The 9,610-nt window shown below is 49.6% G+C and overlaps 2 protein-coding genes across 2 annotated transcripts; one reads left to right on the top strand and one right to left on the bottom strand.

The window, feature by feature from the left end:
* The first annotated feature begins 328 nt into the window (after positions 1-328).
* On the top strand, positions 329-2,991 carry LOC112087615 (meiosis-specific protein ASY2-like). The gene is made up of 4 exons (XM_024157560.1): positions 329-1,217; positions 1,291-1,425; positions 1,494-2,182; positions 2,263-2,991. Exons 1-4 carry the CDS (start codon positions 329-331, stop codon positions 2,989-2,991), a joined length of 2,442 nt encoding a protein of 813 aa, XP_024013328.1.
* Positions 2,992-3,713: 722 nt separating this feature from the next.
* Positions 3,714-9,287, bottom strand: LOC112087614. The gene has a single exon (XM_024157559.1). It carries the CDS (start codon positions 9,285-9,287, stop codon positions 3,714-3,716), a length of 5,574 nt encoding a protein of 1,857 aa, XP_024013327.1.
* Positions 9,288-9,610: the final 323 nt, after the last annotated feature.

Below are 9,610 nucleotides of genomic sequence, written 5' to 3'. Positions count from 1 at the left end.
AGACGGTACTTGGATTTGCAAAGAGCAACGGTCGTCTTGATTAGCGAAAGGTCGCAAAAGGAAACGGTTGTCTTGGGTTACGAAGAGTTGCGAGTGGAAGCGCGTGGAATCCGTCATTAAATTAAGTACTGGGAAGCGTCCGGGTCTCGATTACTTTTCTCGGTAACCGCCTTTTTCTTTCCTTATATATGATGATCTCCTCCTCTTCTTCTCACTTTCTTCCGCTTACAAGAGGTAATCTTGCTCTCCCTTCTCTCTAGAATTCCTTTCTCTCTCTAGAATTCGTCCGTTCGCTGTTTTATTTCCATCATTATCCGACATCGAAATAATGTCTTCGGGGGGTCAGCGCATCGAGTCTAGTTTAGAATCTGGCTCTAGATCCGAACAGGAAAACTCTGGGAGCTCTAGCTCCTCTCCCGAGGTATCTTCGAGATCCGACACCCAATCGGATCGAGGAGAATCTCCGCTGGTTGAATTAGCAGATCGGGCTCGTTCTAATGGAGCATCTCCGCGAGGTGACGCTACGACGGAACTTCAAATAGTTCCTTTCGAGGTGGACCGACGTGATGGGGAGGCTTCTGAGCACGTCGAAGATGAGGTCGACGAAGGGGGTGAGGAAGAAGATGGGCAAGGTGAGGAAAAAGATCAAAGTGGGGAAGTCAGACCTCGACGTAAAGGTTCCAAGCGTAAGGGGGCCATCGGGAATCGACTAGCTCACATTCCATCGCAGATGATGGCTCAACGCCTCGAAGAATTTCGGCTGCGGTACGGTTTTCGCGGTGAGTTGATGGCACCGGGACCTGAAGATCGACCATGGCATGCACCGGTGGGTTGGGTCATGCTCTACGAAGCGTGGTTCAGCCTTTGTCATCTCTGGATGCCTCTGCCGAGGTTGTTGACGGATTACGTCCATCGTCGAGGCATCGGGTTCTCACAAATCCTTCCGGCTGGAATTCGGTTCATGGTTGCGGCCCTATTATTTGGGAGCGAGGTCGGGGTCGATGTGGACTGGCGTTTCTTCGAGGAGATGACTACGGTTCAGAAAAACAACTCGATCCCGGGCACCTATACGATAAAGGCTAGGAAAGACTGTTCCTTGGTTTATCCCGTCAACAGGACGCCAAGCTGGGAGGCGTCTTTCTTTTTCGCTAAAGTGGATGAGGCACTGGTCGTCGATACGACCAGAAATTTTAGGAATGAGTGGAGTCATAGCATCGGTAGATCGCTAATTTGGTCGTATTTCGAGTTTTCCCTTTCTTTAGCTGATGTTTCCTTATTTTTCTTTGGCAGATCGAAACGTCCAACTCGAGGCTTTCCCGGAGAATTTCCACGTGAATATTCAGAAGATTAGGGCTGTTGGGATACAGCACTGGCCCGATATCCATCGCCGAAGAGTCGAGGCTGCCATTTCTCGTATTACAAACGGTAAAGTTCGACCTCGTCGATATTCCAAGTTGAGTTTTTATGTCGTCTAACACTTCTTTTAATTCCAGCTAGTTGGAGAAGAGAAAATTCTCTAAGGGAGAGAGCGATTGCGATGGCTCCAGTTCAAGTCAACGCGCCCAGTCTTGCTGCGAGGCTCAGGGCCAGTCGCAGCAGCGGGGGAAATAGAAGTCGGGAATCTCCCGCTCAACCGGGTCGTTTGACCCAAGTTACTGCACCTCGAGTTAGTGAGGTCGAGGCTCGTCGAGATAGCGGTCCTGCTGAATGTCGCGCTCAATCGGCAGAGCCTGAGGTGGGGGCTCAAGAGGAAGGTCAGCTCGTCGCCGAGGGGCCTGATGAAGCTGCGAGGCGTGCCAGAAAGGAGGCGAAGAAGCAGAAGAGAAGAGAGAAGAAGAAGAAGGATGAGGTCGAGACCGCCCAGCTCGCCGAGGAGGTGAATCAACCCGATGTCGCTGAGTCGGCGGCGAAGGATGAATCGAGGAAGAGACCCTCTGGCGAGGTGGTTGTAGACGGTGATCCCGAGGAACCGGAAAAAAGGTCGAAGGTTGGCCCCACCGGCGACGGTAAGGCTCCGGAGGTCGATTGGAGCTTCAAATTTGATTATCCTGAATCCGGGGTGCCTCTTGTCAATAATGCTGACAAATGTGCCGAGCTCTTCGGACTGATAAAGGGGTCTACCTCCGAGGTTCCCGCTGCTGATGACGCGGTCTTTAAGGACATGGCGGGCTATGCCTTCAAGGTATGTTGTGAATTTTGTTTCATATTTCCGACTTAAGTTTTACCTCTGCTTCGATCTCGATATAACTTACGTTTTATCAGTTCATCGCGAGCTGTAACCGCGCGCGTGGTCGATATCATCGAACACTTCGAGCTGCTGCTACGAAGCTTTGTAATGCTCAGTCCGCTGGGCAGAGGGCTGTGGAAGAGCGCGACGCTGCGTTTGCTCGACGAAAGTTAGCTGAAGAGAAGTGGCAGGTCGAAAAAAGACGCTCCGAGCAATTGGAAGAAGGTGTGAAGACGCTGACTGACAAGATCGAAGAGCTGAAAGTGGAAAATCAGGATCTGATCAGCAACCTGCAAACGGTCAACGAAGCGAAGCTCCAGGCTGAGAAAGTGGTTGCATCCGAAGTGGCTCGCGTCAAGCGTCATGCCGAGGAGAAGATAGAATCCGAGACTACTCGGATTTGGGTAGATGCGGAGAACAAGTTCTCGGGTCGCATAGATCGATTGAGGACCTTTATCGCTGAACAGGAGGCCATCGTGAAGGTGAAGTTAGAACTTGTTCAGGCTCGAGGTACTCTTGAGTGCCTTGATCTCTTGAAGGACAAAGAGATGACCGAAGTCGAGTTGCGGGCCGATCTCGAGGCGACCATGCGCGATTGCGAGCTGAAACTTGAAGGACTTCGGTTATCTGATCTTCAGGAAGGCGACATGCCCCCGCAATACCCCGAGACTCCGGACGGTGGTTCCACTCATGACGAGGCTGAGGATCAGGAGCATCATGAGGATGAAGAGGACCGCGAGGGTGGCAATCAGCCTGACGAGTAGATCTCACCTATCTTTCTTTCATGCGTTATTACCTTTTTTCCTTTTACTTATTATTTTGTTATGTTGCCTCGTTTGTAAAGACTCGACTTAATCTCATCAATGAATATTCTTTTCCAAAGTATCAGCTCGCAATAAAAGATAATAAACCCGAGGTAGATTTAAATAAAGCGAAACGATTAATACGAGGTAAAGACTTGTTTCGAAAATTAGACCGATGTGAATAGGAAATCTTTTTAATAAGATAATTAATACGAGATAAAATTAAGGGAACAACGAATGCGAGGTGCGATGTATGACTCGGCTTAAAAGACAATAGGTGCGAGGTATGACTCGGCTTACCCTGTTTTATTTCGCTAATCGTGTCCGAATAGTGAGAATGATCTCGACGTAGTTATTCGGGTGATTTAGGAAAGGACGCGGGACTGGTCCCGGCTTATTCTCTTATAATCGTAAGGTTTTTGTTCCTTAGGATTTGTTAAGAGTTTACATTGTAAGGAAATGCGTATTAAAAGATCTAACATCTAGCTAGGATGTCGATGTAAAAGATGTCAAAGTGAAAGATGTCGACGTGAAAGTTTGTATTAATAAAATTTTATTAATAGCTGTACCTCGTTAGAGGTTGCCTACGTACCCAACAAACTGGGATCAAGCCGATCGTAGTTCACATTCGAGATATAGCTCGACCGAGTATAGCTTGGTGAGCGTCCTTTTTTTTTTTTGATTTAATAGAAGTACCGTTTAATGTTCATCGAGTTCCAAGATCGAGGAAGCATTTCACCGTCCATCGTCATCAGCTCGTAGACGCCAGGTTTCACGACGTTGGTGACTTGGTAGGGGCCTTCCCACTTCGCGCCTAGTTTTCCGGCATGGTATTCTTCGGTGTTTTCGAACACTTTTCGAAGGACGAGGTCGCCGGCTTCGAAGTGCCTTCCTTTCACGCGTTTGTTGTAGTATCGTGAGATTTGCTGCTGATAATTTTGCATACGTAACAGGGCGTGATCCCGCTCCTCTTCGAGCATATCGAGGCTATCCTTCATCATTCTTCCGTTCTTTTTTGTGTCTTGTGTCAACATCGCTCTACGTATGGTTGGTAAACCGACCTCGGCCGAAGCCAAAGCTTCTATGCCATGTGACAATGAGAAAGGAGTTTTATTCGTCGATCTTCGCGGTGTAGTTCGATGTGACCATAAAACTCCGTCTAACTCATCTGCCCATAAGCCTTTCTTATCCTCGAGTCGCTTTTTGATGCCATCGAGGATAGTCTTGTTGGTCGCCTCGGCTTGTCCGTTCCCTTGCGGGTATCGCGGTGTAGATTTGCTAAGTCGTATCTTCCACTTGGCACAAAAGTCTTCGAATACATCGGAGATGAACTGGGGACCATTATCGGTGACGATCTCGTAGGGCAGTCCGTGACGGCATATGATGTTTTTCCAGACGAAGTTCTTCACGTCGGTTGCTTTGATTTTGGCATAGGACTCGGCCTCGACCCATTTCGTAAAATAATCGGTGACGATAAGTATGAATCGTTTCTGTCGGGATCGAGGTAAGGGACCCACGATGTCCATTGCCCATCTCATGAAGGGGTAAGGTGGTGAGGATGCAGCTAGGAGTTCGGCTGGTGCGTGGATCGTGGGTGCATGTCGTTGGCATTGCTCGCAGCGAGCTACGAACCGATCGCAATCGGTAAGCATTGTCGGCCAAAAATGACCGTGGTTTTTGATTTTTAGGGCGAGAGCTCGACCGTTGGAGTGATTTCCACATGCTCCTTCGTGCGTTTCTCGTATGACATCGAGCGTCGCTTCACCGTGAAGACAATTGAGTAGAGCGTCTGTCGAGCTCCAACGATAAAGATTGCCGTGTGATTGAATGTATTTAGCACTACGAACTTTTAAACGCCTCGCTGCCCATCGATCGTCTGGGACTTGGCCATCCGTAATGTAGAGCAGTATTTCAATCCTCCAGTCTTCGGTTGTTGGTTCTTGCTCGGCGGGCTCATCTATGACCTCGGGGGGAGGTAATTCGATGGCGTCTAATCTGTTGGCTTCGAGCTCCTGAACCGCGCATACTCCTCCAGGTAAGACGATGCTGGGGGAATCGATGCTCTCGACCGGGATTACACGCCGTTGATGTGGTTCGGACGTCGATGCGAGGGCGGCTAGTGCATCTGCCGAAGTGTTATCGCTGCGCGGAATTCTAGTGAGTGAGAAAAATTCGAAGCGATTGGCGAGGCTCTTAACGGCTTTAAGATACAGGTCCATCCGGTCGTTTCTTGTGTCGTAGTCGCCGCTGTATTGGCTGGCAACGAGTTGGGAATCGCAGAAAGCTTCGATCTTTTTGACCCCGATTCCTTGCGCCAGGCGTAGTCCTGCGAGTAAGGCCTCGTACTCTGCTTCGTTATTGGAGGCTGGAAATTCGAGCCGGAATGATTGCTCCAATATCTCCTTCGTCGGAGATTCTAGGTGGATGCCTAAACCTGCGCCTCGAGTTGAGGAAGATCCGTCGATGTACAAGGACCACTTCTCATCAGGTAGATCGGTCTGGATTAGCTCTAGAGGAAGCTCGACCAAAAAATCCGCGAGAACCTGCGATTTGGCGCTTGTTTTATTGCGATACTCGATATCGTATTCCGTTAGCTCGACAGCCCATTTTGCCATGCGGCCTGATTGGCTCGGGCTGTGCAATATCGTTCGAAGCGGTTGATTGGTCAAGACAACGACTGAATGGGATTGAAAGTAGGGTCGTAGCTTTCTGGCGGACATAATGACCGCGAGTGCGAGCTTCTCCAAAGTTGGATACCGTTTTTCTGCGTCGTCGAGAGTCTTACTAACGTAGAAAATCGGTTTCTGCTCGCCTCGATCTTCTTTGACCAAGACGCCGCTAACCGCTGAGCTCGACACCGCGATGTAGAGGTAGAGGGTTTCGCCTGTTTCCGGTTTTGCCAAAATTGGAGGGCTGGCGAGGTATTCCTTGAGTTGTTGAAAAGCTTCTTCGCATTTGCTGTCCCATTCAAAACGCTTGTTGCCTCGGAGGAGCTGGTAGAAGGGCAAACATTTATCCGTTGATCGAGAGATGAAACGGTTAAGTGCCGCGATCCGGCCGGTGAGACGTTGGACTTCGCGAGTGTTGCGAGGCGATGGAAGACTGATCAGGGCATCGATCTGCTTCGGATTTGCCTCGATTCCTCGTTTAGTGACGATGTAGCCGAGGAACTCTCCAGAAGTTACCCCGAAGGTACACTTAGTCAGATTGAGCTTCATCTGGTATTGATTTAGAACGGTGAAGCAGGCTTGCAGATGGGCGATGTGATCACCGGCGGTGAGTGACTTGACAAGCATATCATCGATGTAAACCTCCATTGTTCGTCCTAACTGCTCGGCGAACATGTGGTTGACTAGTCGTTGGTATGTCGCGCCCGCGTTCTTCAGGCCGAACGGCATTACCTTATAGCAATAAGTACCTCGATCGGTGATGAAGGACGTCTTCTCGCGATCTTCGGGATGCATCGTGATTTGGTTGTAACCGGAGAAGGCGTCCATAAACGACAGGAGCTCGTTTCCGGCGGTTGCCTCGACGATTCGGTCGATGTGTGGCAAGGGGAAACTATCCTTGGGGCATGCCTTGTTGAGATTGGTAAAATCCACGCAAATTCGCCACTTCCCATTTTTCTTTTTGACGACGACCGGGTTGGCTAACCACTCGGGGTATTTAACCTCGATGATCGAGCCAGCCTTTGATAGACGTTCGACCTCGTCATTGACGGCTTGCGCCTTTTCTGGACCTAACTTCCTTCGCTTCTGCTTGATCGGTTTAAACGTTGGGTCGATGTTAAGCTCATGACTGGTGATTGAGGGATCGATCCCTGGCATATCGCTTACTGACCAGGCGAACGTCGACGCGTTTTGGCGAAGAAGTCTTACGAGTTCAACCTTTATCTCCTCCTTTAAATCGGCTCCGATTCCTACACATCGTTCGGGGTCGCTTTCATCGATGTTCACTTGGACGATGAGCTCTTGCTTCGGTCTTTCTTGAGTTGGCAAATCGACTTGAGTTACGGGTAAAATCGTGAGACATACCTTGGCTGGAATCGTGGATTTGAATCGGAGCTTGTGCTCTGCAGCGAAGCAGAGTCTCGATATCTCCTGAGAGCCTCGAATAGTTTTTACCCCGAACGCGGTTGGGAACTTGAGGCATTGATGATAGGTCGACGGCACCGCTTTCATGGATTGCAACCAGGGCGTACCTAGAATTACGTTGTAGATGGCAGGTTTATCGATGACAACAAATTTGACGAGGCGGGTCGTTTTTGCCGCGTAAACTGGGAGTCTGATCGTCCCGATTGAGTAGACCGTATCTCCATCGAATCCTGTGAGTGGCTTAATCGAAGACTTGAGATGATGGTTCGCCACATCCATTTTGTCAAGTGTTTCTTTGAAAATCAGGTCGACCGAGCTCCCTGTATCAACCAGTATCCGAGACACCTCGCAATCGGCGATACGCAGTTCGACCACAAGCGGATCGTTATGCGGCATGTCGACTCCCTCGGTGTCGGCCTCGGTGAAGGTGATTGCACCGCAATCGGCGGTCTTAGGACTTTTAACTTGCCATTTTTGTGCGAGCATGACCTGGCGGCCGTACTTTTTTATCGACCTGACGGAATCGTTGCACGTCGATAGGCCTCCCATGATAAAGAAAACCTTCTTTCGAGATGCCGGAGGGGTATCACCTCGAAGCTGGTTTTCACGGTCTCTCTTCGCAATGTCGTCGTTGGGTTGTTCGTTCCTTGGGTGAGGAGGTGGAAGCTGCTCGGCGGGAGCCGTCGGTCGAGTTCCTTTGTTTCGTGTCACAGTGTTTTGGGGCTGGTTTGATAAAGCGATCTCCCCCTTGCGATATTTGGCGAGCAAATAAGCCTGTAGCTCGCGACACATCGCAGTCGGGTGACCGTATTTGTTGTGATAATCGCAGAAAGGCCGTGTCTCTCCGTGATCTCCCCGCTGCCAGGTGTTCGATTGGTTTTGGTACTGGCGATTCTGTTGCTGTTGAGTGCTGATGTTGTACGTTGCTCCTCGGCGATTGTCACTTCGATAATTATTGTCGAGGTGCTGTCGAGGCTCCTGATATTCTTGTTTGGGGGTCTCTTTGTGAGGCTGCTGCTTCGGCGTCGCTTTTGCTGACGACGCGCTCTCTTTTTCTTCCTCGTCCTCGCTGTATAAGGTGGCACGATGAAGTGCGTCCTCGAGAGTACGGGGTTTGTTGAACTTGAGACTGTCTCGAAACTTTGAATCGATTCGAAGGGCATTCCGAAGGGCTGGCAGTGATGCCTCGTCAGTTACGGTGATTCGAGAGACGATCGCGTTGAACCTGCCGATGAATGACCGAAGGGATTCTTTTTCGCCCTGTTTGATCTGGTAGAGGTCGGCGCTGGAGACTGCGCCTTGGATATACATCATGTACCTTTTGAGGAATGCCGTTGACAGTGCTTGGTAGCTGTCAATCGAATTCACTTTCAATTTGGAGAACCAGACGAGGGCCGCGCCGCTTAGATTTTCGACGAATAGTTGGCAGAAACCTGCATCCTTCTCCTCGGGAGTGAATCGTGCTCGGCCCATTTGAATGCTGAACGCGGTCATGAATTGACTCGGATCCGAGTTGCCTGTATATGTCGGGAGGTTGAACTTTACTTGAGTTCTAATTGGAAAATCGGTGATTCGAGTCGTGAATGGTGTGCTTTGACTTTCTTTCAACACACGATCGATCTCAGGTGCCGAGCTAGTTGCTTGATGAACAAGTGTAGTCATGGCTCGCAATTTGGCTCTCATTTCGAGCATTTCTTCATCCTGCTGCGAGTTTCTTATTTGAAGCCGACGTGTTTCGTGTTCGGGAGCTCCGATGTTCACCTCGTCGCAGTTCGAGGTCGGATGATTTTCTGTTGTTGGCGGAGCGGGGGAGTCTCCGAATAAGGCGCGTTGTACTCGTTGAATTTCTTGAGCTCGTCTCTCTGGGGCTTGGGTCTCTGAGGAATGTAACGTGTTGACTTGATCTTGGCAAGAAAGTTGTGCCGCGGCGAGCTCGTTCAGGCGAGCGCTTGTTTGACGATTCAGCTCTTCCATTCGAGCCATCATTGTTGCAAACAACGTTGTGACGTCGGTAGGAGCTGTTGGTGTGCTTCGATTCGCGTCTTCTGCTTCTGGGTCTGAAGTTGCGTTTTCCACGGGATTCATCGTTGATGGTTGCTCATTCGAGGTCTCCGGATTGTTAACTGGTGACACAGGAAGTCCTTCCTCGGCAATAGTTGACATGGGTAGGTTAGTTGTTTTGTTGATTTGAATTCCTGACATTATCGAGCTCCTCTTTGCGTAGAAAGAAATCTCTTAGCCCCACGGTGGGCGCCAATTGTTGTATTATTTTCGCACGCGAGGTCACTTTGGTAAATATTTCTAGGTGGAGCTCGGAGATTCTTGTTTGAATAGAGGTGAGATCGATATGAAGTCTTCGAGGTGGTATTACGAGGTCAGGTAAGCGAGGTAAGAGTTAAAGATTTAAGTCTTGAGTGTTCTTGTTTATATTTCGGATTACGGATCCCGTAATAAATGAAGTTACAGGGCTATTTATAGTGCTTAAA

Source organism: Eutrema salsugineum, unplaced genomic scaffold, assembly GCF_000478725.1.
Source record: "Eutrema salsugineum unplaced genomic scaffold, Eutsalg1_0 scaffold_17, whole genome shotgun sequence".
Taxonomy (NCBI): Eukaryota; Viridiplantae; Streptophyta; class Magnoliopsida; order Brassicales; family Brassicaceae; genus Eutrema; species Eutrema salsugineum.
The sequence above is the reverse complement of the archived record's forward strand: the minus strand, read 5'-3'. Positions and strand labels throughout refer to the sequence as shown.

Excerpts from the sequence above, each read along its gene's own strand:
- LOC112087614 (XM_024157559.1), bottom strand. The coding sequence starts at position 9,287 with ATGTCAACTATTGCCGAGGAAGGACTTCCTGTGTCACCAGTTAACAAT.
- LOC112087615 (XM_024157560.1), top strand. The coding sequence starts at position 329 with ATGTCTTCGGGGGGTCAGCGCATCGAGTCTAGTTTAGAATCTGGCTCT. Across the intron at positions 1,218-1,290 it reads TGAGTGGAGTCATAGCATCG|ATCGAAACGTCCAACTCGAG; the intron begins GTAGATCGCTAA and ends TTTCTTTGGCAG. Across the intron at positions 1,426-1,493 it reads CATTTCTCGTATTACAAACG|CTAGTTGGAGAAGAGAAAAT; the intron begins GTAAAGTTCGAC and ends TTTTAATTCCAG.